The sequence below is a fragment of the Leucopleurus acutus genome (assembly GCF_964270905.1).
Source record: "Leucopleurus acutus genome assembly, chromosome: 1".
NCBI classification, from domain to species: Eukaryota; Metazoa; Chordata; class Mammalia; order Artiodactyla; family Delphinidae; genus Leucopleurus; species Leucopleurus acutus.
Genome location: NC_139142.1, coordinates 43,109,382 through 43,129,430, shown reverse-complemented (window position 1 = coordinate 43,129,430; position 20,049 = coordinate 43,109,382). Strand labels below are relative to the sequence as shown.

At 40.6% G+C, this 20,049-nt stretch overlaps 1 protein-coding gene across 2 annotated transcripts in view; it reads right to left on the bottom strand.

Annotated features, from left to right (window-relative positions):
• Window positions 1-5,715, bottom strand: part of CCDC198 (coiled-coil domain containing 198) — a gene marked incomplete at its 5' end in the record, with an annotated part of 29,124 nt that extends 23,409 nt beyond the window's left edge. For both annotated transcript variants that reach the window (XM_082842780.1, XM_082842781.1), the window contains 2 exons: window positions 3,054-3,136; window positions 5,493-5,715. In XM_082842780.1, coding sequence (XP_082698906.1) covers window positions 3,054-3,136; window positions 5,493-5,715 — 306 coding nt within the window. The remainder of the gene's footprint in view (window positions 1-3,053; window positions 3,137-5,492) is intronic.
• Window positions 5,716-20,049: the final 14,334 nt, after the last annotated feature.

Below are 20,049 nucleotides of genomic sequence, written 5' to 3'. Positions count from 1 at the left end.
GTATAATGAAATCATTCAGGTCGGAATCACTCTCCTCATCCCTCACCAGCCGTCTTTATGCTCATCTTTCTCTTCTCTCCATTCATTCTTTCAACACTGATTAACACATACTTAGTGATCACCCTTTATGTGCCAGCTACTGTTCTAGACACTTGGATATTAGTGAAGATGACAGACAAAAATCCCTGCCCCTGTGAAGATTATATTCTAGCATTGAGGTGGAGTGTGCAGGTAGTAAAAAAAAAAAAGAAAAACACACAATGAACTTAACACATAAGCAAATTGCTTGGTGTGTTAGATGGAAATAAGCGCCCCAGAGAAAAGACAGTGAAGGGTCTAGGGGATCAGGAGTGCCAGAGTAAGGGCTACAGTTGTCAATAGGCTGTCGTATAAGCCTTATAGGGAAAGTGAGCTTTAAGAAAATCTTTGGAGATGAGGGAGTCATCCAAGGAGATCACCTGAGGAAACTCTATACATGGGGTGTGGTGGGAGTGGGGGACCATCTCCACCTTAGGCTGGACCTGAGATGGTTGGATGAGAAGGTGAATCACCCAGAAGGGACGGTGATGGTCAACTCTTCAACATGGGGCAGGTACATTTGATTCAGAGTTCCCTGGCAGAGCTTCTCAGATCTTAGCCGCTCCGAGTTGGAGAACTTTAGTTCAGGACCTGCTGTTTACTTGAGGAGTAGATGTTCAGGAAGTGGAGTATGCCAAATATGAAACTCAAATTATTTAGGATGTAATTAGATTTGGTTTAATAATTAAAAATACTTTTAGAATTTTCTTTGTCAAAGGTTAGGCTATTAATTAGCATGTCACGGGAACCCAGAGGTTATTATTCTCTCAAAAACCCATTTTTGGTAGAAAATGTGCTGAGCCTCATTTGTGAAGATAATTATAGTTTATATCTTTGGGAGTGTCTGCCAAGTTCACAGTGATTTCACTCTTCTCTGGGAGCTGCCTCTAGAATCTATAGGGAGTGGCAGTTGGTGGGGAGTGGCATTTGGTGGCAGTGGGGAGGGCTCCCCTGCCCACATTTCTACTGCATGAGCATATTCTCTGGTCATAGCTCATTGGAACAGAGCTAGAATCATGAGCTAAACTGAGCCAATAGCATCTTTTCTCCCAGGAATTTTGAATCAGACCCAAGAGGGCCAGACTAGTCGGTTTGGCTGGAATTATAAGATGCAAATTCAAGGTGGCCATATTTCACCAAGCGGTCTTGAGGACTAGAGAAAGTCGACCTGCAGGAAGAGATTAAAGCAAACGCACAGAGAGAGTTCTTCTGCCTTTCAGGTTCCAGGACATAGCTCTTCCCTGAAGTCTAGATGCCTCCCAGCTTTTGAGTTCCTTAAAACACTCCTATATCCTTATAATTTATCACATTGGTTGCTTTGGCTAGTCCATTTGACTTCTAATACAGTTATGTTACAGGTCTGAAATAGCAGGGAGCTCACTTTGATTTTTTTTTCCCACCAGGGATAATGGGTCTCATTCATTCATCTGTTCATTCATTCCTTTATTCATAAACTTTCGAGGGATACATATTAAGTGTTAGTGACTAAATACGTAACACTGAATGAGATGTTGTTTTTATGCTCAAATAATTCATCTTGATTCTTCATTTTTAAGGTGGTTGGCTGGGATGTGGGGAATGCAGTCTTTGACTCTGAAATACCAAATTTCTCTTTTTGAGTTTGATTGACTTGAGAGAATCAAAGCCTGACTCTAGCTTATTTAGGGTTGATAGATATAAAAAAGTACTTTGTGAACTATAGGTTGGTACACAAATATTTTTCACTAGTTATAGTGATATCTTCTATTTGAGTTATTCGGCTTAGAGTCTCCACAGGAATATATATTAAATGAGCTCCTTTGAAAGGATACCTTTGATTTAGGAATAAAACGTAAGTTTTTAAAATTGCCACTTTAGCTAGAGATATGCTCAAAAATTTAAAAATTAGATATCAATTTGATAGAATTACACTTTATTTTCCAGTAACTAAGCAATATTTTGAGGTTTCTAATATTTGGGGAAAAGATACTTTTTCTGTGTGACCAAAAGATATAATCACTTCAAATAATGATTGTGATCTTCTGGAGAAGACAGGTAAATAAAAACTAATGTTAAAAGAAATAATCCCCAACAAAGGAGCTCAAATACCCCTAGGATTAGTCCGGACACCTGGGTGAGTTGTGTAGCAGGTGGGGTTTAGTTCCAATTCCCTTTTCCAAATGTCAGTGATAGATCCTGCTCACAAGAGAGCCCCAGACCTTCCTTTTAGCTGATGCTCAGTTTTAAGGACCCACTCAGATCTCTTTCCCCTTCTAGGATGAGAGTTCTTAAAATTTATAGTTCTCTACAGGGAATTCATTAAATATTTATTAAGATGAATGTATTTTACCTTAAAGCTCTTGCTTTGCTGCCTTGAAATCCAATGTCCTCAATTTAGACAACCAGTTAACATTTAGAACAATGAAAAGTTAGGGATAGAAGGGTTGTTGAGATCATCTATGCCGATGGTTAAGAGCACAGGCTTTGGAGGCCTGGTTGATATGTGGCCCCTGTTGTCCTTGGGCAAGTCACTTAATCTCTGAAGCACATGTATGAAACAAAGATAATACTTCCTTTCTCATAGAGGGGTATGAGGATTAAATGAATGATGTAGATCATTGTTGCTTAGAGTGTATCAGACTTGTAATAGGTGGTAATTGAATAGTAGTAGTGGTTGTTAGTGTTGTTATTTATTACAGTGATTTCCTTACAGTCATCCAACTAATAAGTGCAAGATTCAGGTCCTCTGTGCCCCATTATGTTTATGTCTTTAGTACTATACTTCTTTCTTTTGGTGGTGGTCTTAAAAGTGAAATCATTACAAAAGGAAATCCTAAAGAAATATGGCTTTTGCGTTGACAGCGTTCTCTTTAACAACACTGTCATTCTCATTCGCTTAGTCATTGTCAATATCCCTCTTCTATGATTATAGTTAAAAAGGGATGCTACCATTAAATCCAAGAAATTCCTTACGAAGCCTTTTAAATGCGTCTTACTTGAAGTCTTCGGGGTGGATGCCTTTTAATAATACTTGTTTCTCCCTGTTCCAGTGGGATGTCAAAATACATGGCCCTCGGTCCTTGAAGGGTTGGAGAGAAACAAAAACAAACTATTAAAAGCAATTACTATTAAATTAGACTGGTCATTAGTTATTAGACTTTGTTAACACAATTTTGTATCTTCAGTTCTATATGTCTAACCGATAGGTTGAATGTGGAAATGAAACACATAAAGCAGGGGCCCTACATAACTGCAAATGATAAAATATTAGCCTAGATACAGGACTTAATTTCTGCTTTCATCATTTCCTCCCCAGACTACTATTTAGAAGAAGAGCTGCACAATTAACCACGTATTGAGTGCAAGTGTTATTCAGACATAGAATTTAGCTTGGAAAATAGAAACTTATTGATTTGTTTTAATTTCATGAAATCTCCCTCAAATAGGAAATCCGAAAACATATAGCTGTAAGAAATGAAAATATGTTCTCTTTTCAGATAAAATAGATAAATAGGTGGATAGGTATTAGACAGAGAGATGATAAAGAAATGGAGCTTGAGTGTGTAATAGGAGTATGCAACGTTTAGCATTGAATGTTCCCAATTAAATAGTCCCCCCATCTAGGGAAATGAATTCCCACAAGTTGCTACTATAATACAACATATCAGTATTCTTTCCTGATAAAATAACCCAGGGCTACAGAGTTAAGCCTCATTAGGAAACAGAGAAGCTCAAGAGATCCATATAGATTTCATTTTTCAGTTTGATTATCCTGGGCCCTTGGGACTACTACCGTGACCAATGCTACATGAATGACGTTCTTGTCCTTTCCTCTTAACAATCTGGAAACATTCTGATTTCTAGATTGTTGTATAGACTATCCTATAGTGCCACTTTGCATTTTAAATGGAAAAATCCATGGGTAATTATGTGTTTCTATCCTTAAGACATTTGAATGATCACCTTAAGAACTTCTCTATGTCCTTATTTTCTTTCGAGAGATGCCAGTATATTGAGCAAGATCAAAAACATGTTGCATTTAAAAATGTAAATATTTCCAGCAAAATTTTTTTCAGCAATGTGACTACTTATTTTTATGCCATGATTTGAGTAATATCACCCCGTTATTTAATTTGATACTGCTGAAATGGCATAGGGTGTGTTACTTTTACCCCTGATTTATAGGTGAAGAAAATTGATGAAGTAACTTGCCCAAAGTCATACTATTTGGTATTTGGTGGAGCTGGGGTTAGAATATGGGCCCCTTGAAAATAGTGTTCAGAATGCTTACCATCCGTTGTTATTTATTTTTAATGAGATTTTGCAATTTCAAAAATAAGAACATTCCCCAGTTGGGACTCTTAACATGTTAGAATCAGCTTTTACCTGTCAGTTACCAAAATCTTAAAACTCTAGATGGAAGGTTTGGGTAAAAAAGGAATTATTCAATGAAACTAAGAGGAATATTCCTACTCACATGCTTAGGAAGTTGAAAACATTAAAAGGCCATATAGAACCAGTCAAAGGTTGTCAGTTCTGTAGAAAGTAGCCATGAAAATCATTCTAGGTAAGAGCTACTAGGTGCTGAAAGGGAATATATGGCTTTATGGCCAATAATGGGAACTTATTTGTGTTAATAATCCAGAATGTGAAGAAAAGAAAAAACAACATGCATATATATGTGTGTGTGTGTATATATATATAAAATATATACATATATATATATATGCATGTATCTCTTCCCAAGTTAGAACGTCAGTTTAAGTATCATCTGTTTAAGTATCATCATGGTTGTCATAAAACATTCTATGTCTTGTGAAATATCCCAGGAGAATTTATAGCCACATCTGGCTCAGAGCTTCCAATCATAATAGGAAAAATTCTCTTAGTTTTGCGTATGACCATGAAGAATAAGGGGCTGGGGAGAGGGTGCCCCATCTGCTCATCTGTACTGCAATAAATCAATTCAGTTTGGGGTGGTTTCCAAATTCACATCACAATGGATTCACTCCTAAAGTACTGCTTGCAAAACAACAAAGCCTGATGCAAGAAACAGTACTGAAGAGAATGATTTAAATTTAGAATCTAACTGAAACATATGATTGTCCTAATTATCACATCTTTATCTATAGAATTTTAATTGCCTGGCAAAGCTAGGTATAAACATCCAAAGCACTATAAACCAACCTGACACAAAATGATTTTTTCCTTCTCATGTGGAATGGTGAAAAGCCCTTAGTACACAGTTTACACACCTATTCTAATGTGCCCAGAATACTTACAACTGACAAACATTGTCACCCTTTGAAGGATGTTCTCTTATATTTCAGTAATTTAGAAACTTTCAGAGATTATAGAGATAGACAGTCAGGTAAATCTATCAATAGCACTCCTTGGCCCAAATCCACAAATCTCACGCTGGGTTTTACATTTACCTGCAGAATATCTTCCATACCAGGTCTCTCTTAGAGGTGGCAACTGCCCTTCCAAAGCTTTATTCCGTTCCTCCAGTCTTGCAAATGAATATGAACTCTTTTCTTCTGGATTCTCAGTGAATACAAAGTCCACAGGGCCGGCTGAGGGAGTCTCTTCCTCTTTGTTTTGCAAAGGCGCTACCTTGGTCACCCTTGGGTGAGCCTTAGAGTGGCTCAGGCCCATTTCACATTAAAGACAGTCAGTGAAAAACCATGAGGTTAGTGGTTTGGGGTCTTTAATATAGCTTGTTTTAATCAAGGGATTTCCGAAGTTAACCCAGCTCTAAAGCAGTCGTTTCCTTCATAACATCTGTGTAGCTTTATTTCACTACACACTAACACTTTGGCCACTTCCTGGGAGGCTGGTTTCCATGGAGACTGCCCTTCAACTCCTACTTTGCCATTTCAGACCCAAAGAATCCAGTTAAACATTGACTTGGTTATGCCTACTTTCTGAAAGACTCAGTGGTAGGAAGAGAAACCACTATTGATCATTAAACAAATCTCTAACACCAGGAAGGCCATTAACAGAGATGGAGAGCAGGGGTTCAGAGGTCTTAAATTTGACCCTTTCATTGGTCTTAAATTGGACCCTTTCATTGTGTGTACCTTCAAACATCATCTGTAAGAATTACCAACTGAGAAGAGCTAAGTCACCTTTGGAAATAACAGGAACTAATCGTCTAGGGCTTTGTTAATCTTTAATCTTAATTGAAGAATTTATCTTCCAAATAGGAAACAGCAGAGTAGCTAAAATAATTTTTCTGTCAATAATTTGAATTGCCTTTGAAGGAGATGAATACATTACAGGAGGGCAGGGAGACAATAGCACTTTTTTCCTGGGGATAAGGGGACAAAATTCTTAAATAAATAGTTCAAGTAAAACTCAAAGATAGCCTATTCAAAGATAGCCTATTTACTATGTTTAAAAAAATTGAAAAAAAAAAAAAAGGCTGAAAAGCAATGTGCTGAAATGTTGAGCAATGATTTCTGAATGTTGGGATTATGGGTGATTTTTATTTTATTCTTCATATTGATACTTAGAAACAGAACTCACTTTCAAGTTCTAATTGTTCATGACCACAGATTGCTTATGTTTTCATCATATCCATACAGGGATAGAGAGAAGTTCAAAGAAATTTATTTTTCACTTTTGTAAAATTCATTTTCTAAGATGCTAATATGGGTTTGGAAATTCTTGTAAGCCAATAGAGGTCTTCTAAAAAGAAGCCTGAGTTTAATTTTCTCCTACTTATTCCCTTTGCATTTTATACACAATTTTCTCGGTGGCAGAAAGACTTGTAAAATAATCATATATAAATAGTATCTGCAAACAAAACTACCTCTGGTAACTAGAGACTAGTTTAATTATAAAGATTAAAATACTTGAACAATATCTAGTCAGGTTTATTTTTGGATACAATTAGTTTAAGTATTTCTAAGGGCAGGCAAAAGTATTGCAAAACTGACCAATGAACTAGAAATTATACTGGAAACTGTGGACTTCATGGATCTGGACCAGTGAGAAAGATTCAGTTCTCATTTTTTGCCTTATTATTATTTAATTTCAAGAGACATATCTGTAGAGAATATGAGCCTCTGTAGAGGAAGTTGTTAGTTGTTGAGGAAACGATGAAAGAAATGAAGATTTATACCACATTTGTTTCCATTGATCACTAGCCACTTCCAAGCTTTGAAACTTGTTCAGATTACTTAACCATTCCATGCCTGAATTTTCTCATCTGTAAAATGGGGTTAGTAAAAATACTTAATGAGGAATGAATCAATTAATTCCACTTATAGCTCTTAGAATAGTACCTGACATACAGCAAGCTTGAAGTAAACATTAGCCACTACACTTGTCCTCCTGAGGAAGTACTGCTACATGTAATAGGGTAGTCTTTATCACCCATTGGTCATAATCCATTAAAATAGACATATTCCTGTCTAAAGGAGTTTATACCTAAGTATGGAAAAGACCAGTGAGGGAAGGGTAAATTAATTGGGCCTATTTAACTGGGAAAACAAACAATGCTTAAGATCTAATATTTAAAAAGTCATCATGTGCTAAAGGGGGTTTTTAAGAGTGATAGAGAAAAATAATTTCAATTTCATTAAAAGAGGAAAAGGAGAAGTTAATCTCACCTATGGAGTTATATATAAGATACAATTTCTTTTTTTTTTTTTTTTCTTTTTGCGGTACGCGGGCCTCTCACTGTTGCGGCCTCTCCCGTTGCGGAGCACAGGCTCCAGACGCGCAGGCTCAGCGGCCATGGTTCATGGGCCCAGCCGCTCCGCAGCATGTGGGATCTTCCCGGACCGCGGCACGAACCCGTGTCCCCTGCATCGGCAGGCGGACTCTCAACCACTGCGCTACCAGGGAAGCCCTAAGATACAATTTCTTAACCACAAGAGTTGGAAAACATTAAAAAGCTCTCAATCACAAAACATTGCCCACTCCTCAGACTATCAGTGATACTTTATAATGATTCTTCCCCAGTTCAAGACTGGTTATGAATATGCAAGATGGTGTGTAAAGATGATTAAATATGTTATTTGTAATACTCAGAATTCTTGAATATGAAATCAGAATATAAGTACATAAATCTATTAAGATGAGGCAGAGAAGGGATTAAACTTTTCTAAAGCTGAAGATAATGCCTGGAGAGAACTTTATTAAGATAGAGGGCACGGAGAACAGAGCAGGTGGTGAGGTGCCAGAGGAGATGGAGAGGGGCAGGGACCCATAGCCAGGGGTGCCATTTCCACATGTGAGGTATGGAAGCCCCAGCTTCGGGCGGCTCCGTAGGCAACCTGACCACACAGTTCCCACGAACTTACTAACCCTGTCCCTTACCTCCTCTTCAGCCTTTAGATCTAAAGACAGGAAGGAGAGGCAAATGCTATAACACAAAACTGCTTTCTGCAGCCAGAAATCTCTGCTTTTGTTCTTGGTTCAGTCTTAACTTGAGTAAAACTGTTAAGTAATCTTGTTTAGTGAATTTAAATTCTATAGAAACTCAATGCACATTCATAGGAGATAGGTGGATTTTTCTGTTCTCTAATAAGAGAAAATTTTGCATGGGAATACAGAGGGCTGAGTTGGGCAACAGAGAGCAGGTTAGGTGCCCTCTAAGTTTCCTTACAACCTTTTCCAGCCCAATTCACACGACAGTGTCATCTCAGAGGCAGCAAGACTAGAGCATTTTTTTCTTGCGTGGAGACATGACCTACCTTGTTCGCAGGATTGTGATTTGATAGTCTTGCCATAGTTTTGATGGACTTCCCAGGGTCATCCACACTCTCTTGTCCCCCTACCTCTTGGAGATTAAGAGGCTGCCATGAAGAAAGGTAGATTTCCCGCAGGGAGCTCACCAGGTACTGTGTGAATCAAGCAGCAAGTGGTGACTGCAGTAGCAATAGGCTTTAAGCAGCTACAGACAAATAGAAAACCATACAGATGCTCAGTGGCTGTTTATAGTAATCTGTAGTAAATTTTAAGATTTATACAACCTAATGTTGGACAAATGAATTTCTTTTGTTAATGAGCTATGGGCATATCCATTTGGATGTTTTATGTTAAGCAGATGGTGAATGCGAAGGTGATATTCCCTGGAATAGGATGGTGGTGATCTGGAGTCAGGTTGGTTAAATTGCCTTTTGATCCTTCAGCGTAGTATTTTCTTGGAAAGGTTTCCGACAGGATTAAAAACAACGTGTATATAAATATTCCTTAGGGTTGGATTTAATTTCACACATGGGTTAATTACTATGCATTGGCCATTCAGTAAGTGGGATTTAAATCCTAAATGTTTACAGGATTCCTAAATTATGCATTTAATAAAGTTATAGTCTTTTCTGCAATTGATCTGTAATGAATAAGCAATCACAAGAGGCTTTTCGGCCATGTGAATTATGTGTTTGGATGCCAACTAAGCAGAGCTGATGTATGATCCAAACCTTAGTTTTCCTCCCAGTGATTATTTCCCTCTATATTTATCCATACATTTGGTGTGAGAGTGACAGTCCAACCAGACCTATTTGGTTTGGAAATGCTAAAGCAAAGCAAATGGAAAAAATGTGAATTGAGGCTTCTTGTATAAACTGTTAAATGAGATCAGTTGAATCAAATTTATATCTCTACACTTTAAATTCAATCTGCAAGTGCATCACTGAATTAAATGCTAAAACCAAACCATCACATACCTGCTGCTCTGAAGATAGCCAGTGTATGAGTTTCTTAAAATGCTAGTGGATTTAACTTAGGTCAAAGAATTTTTGTATATTTTCTCTCTCATTGGGAGAATATCAGCTTTTGGTTATAATAATCCTTTTTAAGACATCTTTAGAAAATCTTTTTTCTCTTCTACCTTCTTTGAAATAAGATTACATTTTAACTGTTAATCCATAGATGTTTGTCTCAAGAATTTACATTGAAATTTAACCTTTAATACATGGTCTCTATCTGGTCTAAACCAGATAGAGTCACTCAGGATATAGGCCTAAATCGATTAACATGCATTTTTTTCCCCCTTAAGGCAAAATCCTACTCTTGCAGATGTCTACTAAAAACAAATTATAGAGTTGCTCTTTTTTTGAGAAATTTAAATTGTGGAGCCAGAGGTGAAGACGTGGGATTCTTTCTATCTTTCAAGGTGCATAAGAACAGGGTAGAGAGGAGAGTGGTGAAACAGATGTCCTGAAGTTCCGGGTGGACCAAAGTGGTCCCAAATGTCACTTCAGCTGGTGTCATCAAACTAAATGCTACCCGGCCAGAGTAGTGTCCCAGCTCAGAGATCTCAGTTGTCAGCCATGTGTTTTAAGGTTCATTTACTCTGGGGTATGCCCAAATCAGGGATGTCTCCCTGTCCTGGGAAACTCTGTACCTTGATTTTTTTTGTAAACTGCAATGAGATGAAATTTAGGGGACACCAAATAAAGAGACCTTCCCTAAAGATTTCCCTTTCCCTCATTCCCCCTTTTGTTACTTTTAATAAATGTGATACCCAGCAATCCTGAGAGGCACCCTCACTTCTCTGGACAGACTCTTTACCTGTCCAGGTGTCCCAGGATCCCCGATCTGGCTTAGGTCACTGGGTGGTGCAGTGAGGACAGAGGGCTTCCTGTTACCTGGGGCTGAGCCCCTGCCAGTGCAGTCCAGTGACCACCTTGACCTCCTTTATTACTTTCCTTGGGGCAGAAATTATATGTCCATGATGCCACCCAGTCTTAACTCTATGATCTCTTTAGGGACTCTTGTAAGGCATGTTTCGGCCTCTCTTTTCTTTCTTTCTTTTTTGAAAATATAAACAGAAAACAAATTGGCATGATTGCTAAACAAAGGGATAGAGGCAAAGGATTTCCTAATCTTAAATTTACTTCCTTGCTACCAGTTTGTAGCCGAGATACAGATCATGGAGTGTCTTGCTTTACAACAATAGAATAATGGAACAATAAACTTAGTCTGTTTATTCCATCTGCTTCTCACGAGAAGGGAAAAATTATTACCCAGAAGTGTTGGGGGGATGATCTTAGGTTCCACTGGAAAGATTTTTGCAAGGATCTTCCATCATAATATCCACTTGTACCCGAACTCTTTCTGAAGTAGTTCCAAGAGCTGTTTACAAAGCCTTGACAGGACGCTGGCCAGCTGCCTGATCGTGTTGCTTATGGCTTATTCTGGTCTCATCAGCATGCCTGTGGGCACTGCTGTCGAAGCAGGACAGTGGGCTTAGGATTCTCTTTATTAGAGCAGTGCAGTTTCCCACGGGTCTTCCCAGGGCTCTCTCTGTTATCCCGGGGAAGGTAGGTCCCCGGGCAGCCAGATACTTCCTCAGACCTGCATCCCTTCCAGATGTTTCTTGCTACAACTGGCATGATGTCTTCTGCAGGACTTTTCTCTTAAACTTCAGACATCTCCAAGCAGAAGGCAGCAGTTAATTTCTATGTGCCTCTTTGCAGCCATGGTGTCTACAGTGCATAAGCTCTGCGTAACAACATCCCCGGGTTCTCCCCAGCTTCCGTGCCTGTTGCTCCTGTTGCAAAGCAGAATGGGGAGGATGCTGTTGAGGAGGAGAAGATGGAGGCAGTCCACTGTGACGGGCACTACATGGGGAGTATCTCACATGAATGGGACACAGCCCTTGTTAGTCTTACTGGATAAAACATCTAGCACTGGTAGTGAAAATTCAAGGACTGGGGCAGAGCTTGGATCTCTAGAACCATACGAATATTTGCAGTTCAGCGAGTATTTCAACAGCTTCCTACTGCCCTTAGGGTAAAATCCAAACTCATTTATGTGGTGTCTTAGTTTGGGTTCCGTCGGACAAAGCTTCCAGCATAAGCGATTTATTTGGGAGTGGTCCTAGAACTCACAGGTGGTGTGTGGGGAGCTAATTCAGGGAGGGAAAAAAGCTAAGAAGAGGGGCTGTATAATTTAGCTTGTTCCACTGTGCTGAGTACACCTTAGCCCTGCTGTGGATTTCTGGGAAACAGTGTTGAACACATACTTCAGAGATATCCCAGCAGAGAGGCAAGGGAGCTGGGATATCTATACCTCCACTCCTGTCTGTCTCTGATGGAGAACGGCTGAGGGGAGGGCAGGGCGGGTTGTTCATTCCCTGGCACTTCCAGCTGACCATACGCCTCAGGTCAGGGCGAGTTCTAGCAGTCACAGAAAGCCCTAGGTGGGAAAAGAAAAAAAAGAAGGAAAGAAAGAAAGAAAGCCCTGGGACAGAGTGATGAGTGCTGGCAGCATGCCCTGAAATGCTAAAGGCCCAGGAACTGGGGTGGGGCACCGTCTGCTCCACAGGCTCTTGTATATTCCTGCACAAGCAGCCCTCTGGCACCTTTTCCAGCCTCAACTCAGGAACAGGTAGTATATGAGGGGGCTTTGTGTTTGGGAGGTGATACTTCCAGTAGGGTGGGTCAGGCATCATTAAGTAAAGCAGCTGCTAAGCGGTAAGTAGGGAGGCCCAGTAGCATCGGGCAGGCAGCGCAGACGCCACAGGATCAGTTCAGTTCATCCGTGGATCTCTGCTCTGATACTAATAGCCGCTGCTTTGGAGTACTCAGTACGCCCATGCACCATGCTAAAGGCTTTAGTGCATTTTCTCAGTTAATCTTCACAGCAGCCCTGTGAAGTAGAATGCATTATTCCCTTTTCGCAGGTAAGGAAATAGGGCTCAGAGAAGTTCAGTAACTTGTCTGAGGCCACATGCCTATACGTGGCAAAGACCAGATGTTAAGTAAGCCCTGCTGGTCTGACTCCACAGCCCTTTGTATTGTTCTGTTGTTGTTGTTGTTGTTTTCGTTTGTTTCCTGGTTGTTATATCTCTAAAATGTCGACTCTTTTCATCTAAAGGAATCTCCCCGCCTTTTACATGCCACTAACTTGCTTAAAAAAATAAGTTGTCCTGTGGCGTGTGCATATTCTGGGTCTGATTGTTTCTTCCTGGTGTCATTTGACTTGTCCCTCCAGTCCCCGGATTTTCTGTAAACCGGGAGTTAGGTCTAAAGGCTCGTTAGACGCAGGTTCTATCATTTAGTGACCCTGATTCTAGCTGGTTCGGTACACAGCATACTGCATCCACGGGGAGGCTGGGAGCTAAGGTTGATCAGTGGGTTCAGGATGCGACAGTGGATCCCTCCATTGCAAAGATGCTTCCCCCGCTTACAATCAGTGAGTCATCTGTGGGTGATACTTTCAATGCCTGTGCTCTTAACCATAATATAATAGAACTATCTCAACCCCAAAGTTTCACATTAGATACGGTGATGCCAAATCTGATCCCACCAAGGTGCCAGCCTGAACCGACAGAGGAGTCTCAGACTTCAGACAGCCTTGGCCTTTGTTTGAAAAGAAATGGAGAAGAGGCACGCTGTCCCCTCTTCTCTTCTCTAGACCTGATCTTTTCAGGTTTCAGGTGGAGATAACAATGAGACCCTCGAGGGCTGCAGAGGTTGAGCCCCAGGAGGTAGGACAGGAGGGGCTGGCTTGGGGCCAAGGATACCAGCGTGCCTCTTGCCGTCATTCCAGGGCCTGCCGAGTAGTAGGGGCAGCCCCCCCCCCCCTTTCCTGCACTTGCCCAGATTCATTCCAGATGATACTGGGCCCCTCTCTGTCTCTCATGCCAGCCACCACAGGTCCCGAACAAGCCAAGAAACTGTCAGCTTCCACTTCCAATTATGTTAAATGGGCCTATTGATGCAATCAGATCTGATTGAGCACCAGAATAAACCCCAAAGCGCCCAGTGATTTGATGACACTCCCACACACTCGGCTCTCATTAACACTCTGCCTGGCCTGGTGAGCTGCCCTACAACCAGATGTGTCCTGGGGGGCTGGAACTCTACAGGGAGAGCCCAAGGCTGAGTTGCTGCCGCTGCCCCCCTGGGGCCCCTGAGGCGGTCCCCTCTGGCAGGGCCTCTCATTTTCCCACACTATCGCTTGATATCTGGGTCCAGGGAGAAAGTTCACGGGACCCCTCCGCTCTGAAAAAGTGAGATGCGATCAGTAATAATGTGGTTTGCCCTAAAGGGCAAGCACATGAGTTTGGAGCATGTGAGTGCTGGGCTACCCCACCTGGAAGGGACTCCTAACAAACTTTCCCTCACCCCCAAAATCTTGCCAGGTCAACAAAAGACACGTGGAAAGATCCTTAAGAGAGGAGAGTAGTTGTCGAGACTTTTGGTCACATTTCTGATCTTATTTTGTTCGTGGAGGGCAGGAAAAGAGTTTGCATGAAAGAAGCAAGTTTTTAAGGAGGAAAAAAAGATTTTAAGGCTAAATGAGGATGCAGTGGAAAACTGGCATAGGCAGCCGTGTGGGCAGGGGAACAGGGAAGTTGGTGTTTAGAAGATTAAGATCCAGGAGGACTGCTTTTGCATTTGGAGGGACAGGGCCCTGGGAAACAAGCCCACAAAGTCAGATCCAGAACAGAGAGCGGCCAGCTGCAAGACCCAGTGGGGTTAGCACATGTAGCAATCTAGAGACGGGCTGCACTTTAGGTAGCGTTGAAGAGATGGGTGATCCTTATTTTGGGAGGACTTATAGCTTTTGTTCTTGTCAAATGTTTTCTGAAACTTCTAATCTTGTAGGGGGGACCAAACCCTTCAAAGTATATTCCTATTCAAAACCCTGAATTTCTTCTTTATGGATATCATGATTAATGTGATTCTTATCTGCTTTTTGTTATTTACAATAATAATAACTAGCATATAATGAGCTTCAATTATGTACTAGAGACTCTACAAAACTTCTTTTTTAAATTTCTTTTCTGTTTTATAATTTTCATTGGTGTATAGTTGATTCACAATGTTGTGTTAGTTTCAGGTGTACAGCAAAGTGAATCAGTTAAACATATATGTATATATCTCCACTCTTTTTTAGCTTCTTTTCCCATATAGGCCATTGCAGAGTATTGAGTGCTGTACAGTAGGTCCTTATTAGTTATCTCTTTTATATATAGTAGTGTGTATATGTCAATCCTGATCTTCCAATTTATCCCTCCCCTACTTACCCCCCACTAACTATAAGTTTATTTTCTACATCTGTAACTCTATTTCTGTTTTCTACAAAACTTCTTTTATGCATTATTTTATTTCTTACAACAACCTGACAACGATGGTCCCATCACTGTCCCTGTTTTACCTGTGAGGAAATGGAAGCCTGGAGAGACCAAGTCACTCATTCAGAGTCCCATGGCGTGGATTCACTGGGATATGAATTCAAGCACTGTGACTAGTCTAGAACCCTAGCTCTATCTGTTTCCTATTGTGTAATAAATCATAAATCCATGAAGAGGAGCAACTCTACCCTACCCTCATCTTTGTACCATCTCTCACCTCCGCCGTCTACATACTTAATCCAGAACCTTCTATATAACAGGCCCGTGTAAGTGTTAATTGGAAGAATGGATATATTACCGGACTTTCCCTCTCTTCTGCACTAGGCTCTGGGGAAGGAATTCTGGGTTTGTAATTAGTGCTAGGTCTTCAAGTTAACATAAAGAAAAAAAATCCTTAAATTCTCATTAAGCTCCTAATGAGCTTTATTATAGGCACGAAGTAGACAGCAGTGACCAGTTTGGGCCTTGCATCTATTGATCTATAATTGTCCCTATTGTCACGTGCATCGTGAAGACTCCAGTGAAGCATTTTGAGCCCCTCCACTTGAAGAAAATCTTGGATGCAGAAGCTGCTTTTTAAAAGCCAAGATGCGTGTTGGAGGGAATGTACCATAAGGACTGGGGCATGCCCCCTACCCAGAAAGCTGAAGGACCACTCCCTTCCCATGTGTGGTCTGTGCTGCATCCAGGTATCAGCTGCAACCTTTACTCCCACCTCTGGCCCTTTCACCAAGTCTGCCGATGAGGACACCCATTATGTCGAGGGAGAGCCTTCCTCACTTAGAAGGGGAAGGAGTGTTCCAGTACACTTTGCAGCCTTTATTTTATTTTATTTTATTTTATTTTTTTAACATCTTTATCGGAATATAATTGCTTTACAATGTTGTTGTGTTTCTGCTGTATAACAAAGTGAATCAGCTATACGTATACATATATCCCCATATCTCCTCTCTCTTGCGTCTCCCTCCCACCCTCCCTATCCCACCCTTCTAGGTGGACACAAAGCATGGAGTTGATCTCTGGCTGCTTCCCACTAGCTAGTTATTTTACATTTGGTAGTGTATATATGTCCATGCCACTTTCAATGGAGATGATTTCCAGCTGCCACTGAGTTGGTGGACCGGCCTGCTGGAAGCCAGCATGGTCTGCAGCTACCCTGTCATGTGTTTGAACACTCATGATGAGGTACCATAATGGAAGATATAAAATCAATTGTGACAACTATCAAACTGAGTAAAAAATCTCCACACACCTGGAAAGACTACCAACTGGTGAATCATGATCCCCCTGTATTAAGCAGTACTTGACTCAGCCCATTCCAGTAGAACAAAAGAGCTTGGAATATCCCTTGAGACAGGGTTTGACCTATGGGCCATGAGGCCCCTATGCCTGAGAATTTCTCATTCTGAGTCATTTGGGTCCTGGCTTCCTCTGTGGGAACAGCAGCCGGTTCTTCTTGTCACATGACCTGATTGAGAGGCAGGAGGTGAGTAATTGAGAGCTTAGACTGAGAAGCCAGCTGCCTGCTTTGAATCCTGGTTCTATCACTTTCTAGCTGTGTAAGTTAATGTCTCTTCATGCCTCAGTTCTGTGTTGTAAAAAGGGAATAAAAATGCTACTTATTTCACAGTGTTATTAAGGTTAATACGTGTGAAGCACTAGAAGAGTGACAGGCATGGTAAATCTTTATGTGTTAAGTAATAATAACTAATAATGATGATGATGATGGAAATTAAGCTTTACAACTCTATGAAATAGGCAGCTTTTATTTCTACTTCAAAGATAAGGAATTGGTGGCTCAAAGCAGTTTCTAAGCTACTAAGAGATAGACTTTGGATTCCAAACCATGATCTTACCCACAACACCTCCCTAGACCCAGTTTCCTCAACTATAAAATAAGGGGGCAAGGCGGCTCTGAGGTTCCTTTCAGACCCTAACATTTGACAAACCCACTGCCCTCTGGTCCTGTGCTCTCGACAACATCTGCAGTTTCTCTCTTTCCAAGGGCTTTCCCCTTCCAACTTCAAATATGCCCAGATTGCCCTTAGTCGAAAAATTCTTCATTGTACCTTTCTGTCTGTGCCAGCTTCAGTATTCCTCTCCTGTCCTTAAAGTTAGAAGGTGTAGAGACCACTCCCACAAATCACCCATCATCTCCCTCCCTCTGCAGTCTTTTTCTCACCTCTACTGCTCAACTTGTAGTGCTGTCACGAAGGTTGGTGATGACTTCCTTCTACCCAAACCCATTCGCCTTTTCTTATTTCTTCCCTGACTCAGCATCTCTGCATATGGACTATGTCAACATGTAATGATCTACAGTGGCACATGTCATCCCTGAAGGACGCTCTACATTTGTCAGACCTCTTTCTCTCTCTCAAGAACATGAACAATTTCAGATATTTCATTATATTGTGCCACTTTTTTACCCCTGCAACTCAACATTATGTATTGAGATTGTCCCATGTCAGTCACTAGGAACTACCTCATTATTTTTGATTGCTGTGTATTATTTCAGGATGGATACACATATTTAATTATGCCTTTATTGATGGACATGTTCTTTGATTGCAAACAATGTTGTTTTTGTCCCCTAATTTAGATCCAGTTCCCTTTAAGTAATTAATTAATTAAAAAAATTGAAGTATAGTGGATTTACAATGTCATGTTAGTTTCAGGTATACGGCACAGTGATTCAGATATATATATATATATATATGTTTTTTCTTTTTCAGATTCTTTTCCCTTATAGGTTATTACAAAATATTGAGTAGAGTAGTTCCTTGTGCTATACAGTAAGTCCTTGTTGGTTATCTATTTTATATATAGTAGTGCGTATATGTTAATCCCAACCTCCTAATTTATCCCTCCCCCACCTTTTCCCTTTGGTAACCATAGGTTTGTTTTCTCTGACTGTGAGTCTCTTTCTGTTTTGGAAATAAGTTCATTTGTATCTTTTTTTGTTTTAGATTCCACATATAAGTGATATCATATAATATTTGTCTTTGTTGGCTTACTTCACTTAGTATGATAATCTCTAGGTCCACTCATGTTGCTGCAAATGGCATTACTTCATTCTTTTTTATGGCTGAGTAATATTCCATTGTATATATGGGCCACCTCTTCTTTCTTTCTTTCTTTATTATTTTTGGCTGTGTCGGGTCTTAGTTGTAGCACGCGGGATCTTTGTTGCGGCGCAGGCTTCTTGCTAGTTGTAGCGTGTAGTTTTCTCTCACTAGTTGTGGCGCACAGGCTCCAGGGTTCGTGGGCTCTGTAGTTGTGATGCAGGGGCTCTCTCACTGAAGCGCGCGAGCTCAGTAGTTGTGGCACGTGGGCTTAGTTTTCCCACAGCACGGGACCACCTCTTCTTTATCTATTCATCTGTCAGTGGACACTTAGGTTGCTTCTGTGTCTTGGCTATTGCAAACAATGTTTTAATGATCATCCTTGAATATGCTTCTTTGGACAGAGGTGTGAGTATTTTTCTAGGGTAAATGCCAAGATGGATTTACTGGGTTATAGGATATTAAATTTTAATAATTAGTTGTCTTTATTTTAGCTGTCATCTTTTAGCTCAGCTCAGCTCAAATCGAGGATTAAGGCATGTTCCTAGCAGGGAGGCTATTCAGAGATCCTACTTCAGCAGTTTAAGATTCACCTAAGCTGACTCTGCCGCTGCCCCACCTCTGACCATGGTAACTCATTGTCTGAGCTCCTGCTTTTGTGTTTCCATCTCTGTCTCAGCGACTTGCCCTGATTTCCTCTATGCCTGAGTCTCTGAACACTGTACCTGTATCTCTGAGACACTCAGCACCTATCTGTTGGAATCTTCACCAGTTACTGCTCTCCTCTCCTCCCCAGCACGCTGGCCTGGATGAACTCATCAGTTCTTGGCCTCTACGCTGACCGACTTGTGGGATTCTGCTCTCATCTGTCCTTTTCCCTTAGTCTAGGGCACTAGTGCTACAGGACCCATTAGAGTCCATATTCTTCAGCTTTAGTTATGATATTAATACCTTAAAGACCCCTTTTTTGGCCTCCTACTCTATCCTGAAGTTCTGTCTGGACTCTGCCACTTCCCGGCCTGGTGGCTCCAAGCTTGCACGGTGTTATTGGGTTTCACATTACCCCACAATACTGATTATTTTCTATTTCTAACCATATCTCTTTTTTTCCCCAGTGAGAAACTTCCTTTCTTTTTCTTTTCCCTGTTGTTTGATATTCTTCAAGGCTAGGTCTTCGTTCTGCTATTCTTCCTAAGCACTTACTTCTTCAATATTTTCCTACTCTTACTTACCTTAACAGACTTAAATACAGTTTATTCCCAAGCATAAATATCCAGCCTTCACCCTTCCCCATGCTCCATGAGTGCATTTCCAATTGTCTGCATAACATCTCCATTTGAATGTTTCCCATCACTTCAATTTCAATATGTCTAAACCCAACAGAATCATCTGCTACAATTTTACCCATCTGTTCCCTTTCCAGTTTTCTCTGTCTCTGTAAACGATATCACATTTTCTTGATCACCCAGACTAGAAATCTTGGACCTATATCTGATTTCTTTATTTCTTCACCTCTTATAGACAATCCAACACTGAATCCTGAAGTTTTTCCTTTGAAAATAACGTTGTGGGCGACTTCTGAATGAAAAGTGGATTGGGTACATGCATTTATCTCTTTTCTGAAATGCCACTAAAATGGCAGCCAAGGTATGTTTTAAAAGGTAAAACCCCATGCAAGACAGGAAAAGGAAAAAACTACAAGTTGGACAGTACATGATAAATGATAACTTATTTAGCACATCCCTGAAAAAGCTAAACTATGAGCCAAGAGCAAAAGAGATCCTAAGAGCGTCTAAATTTTTTTTTTATCTCCAAGCAACTCAATGG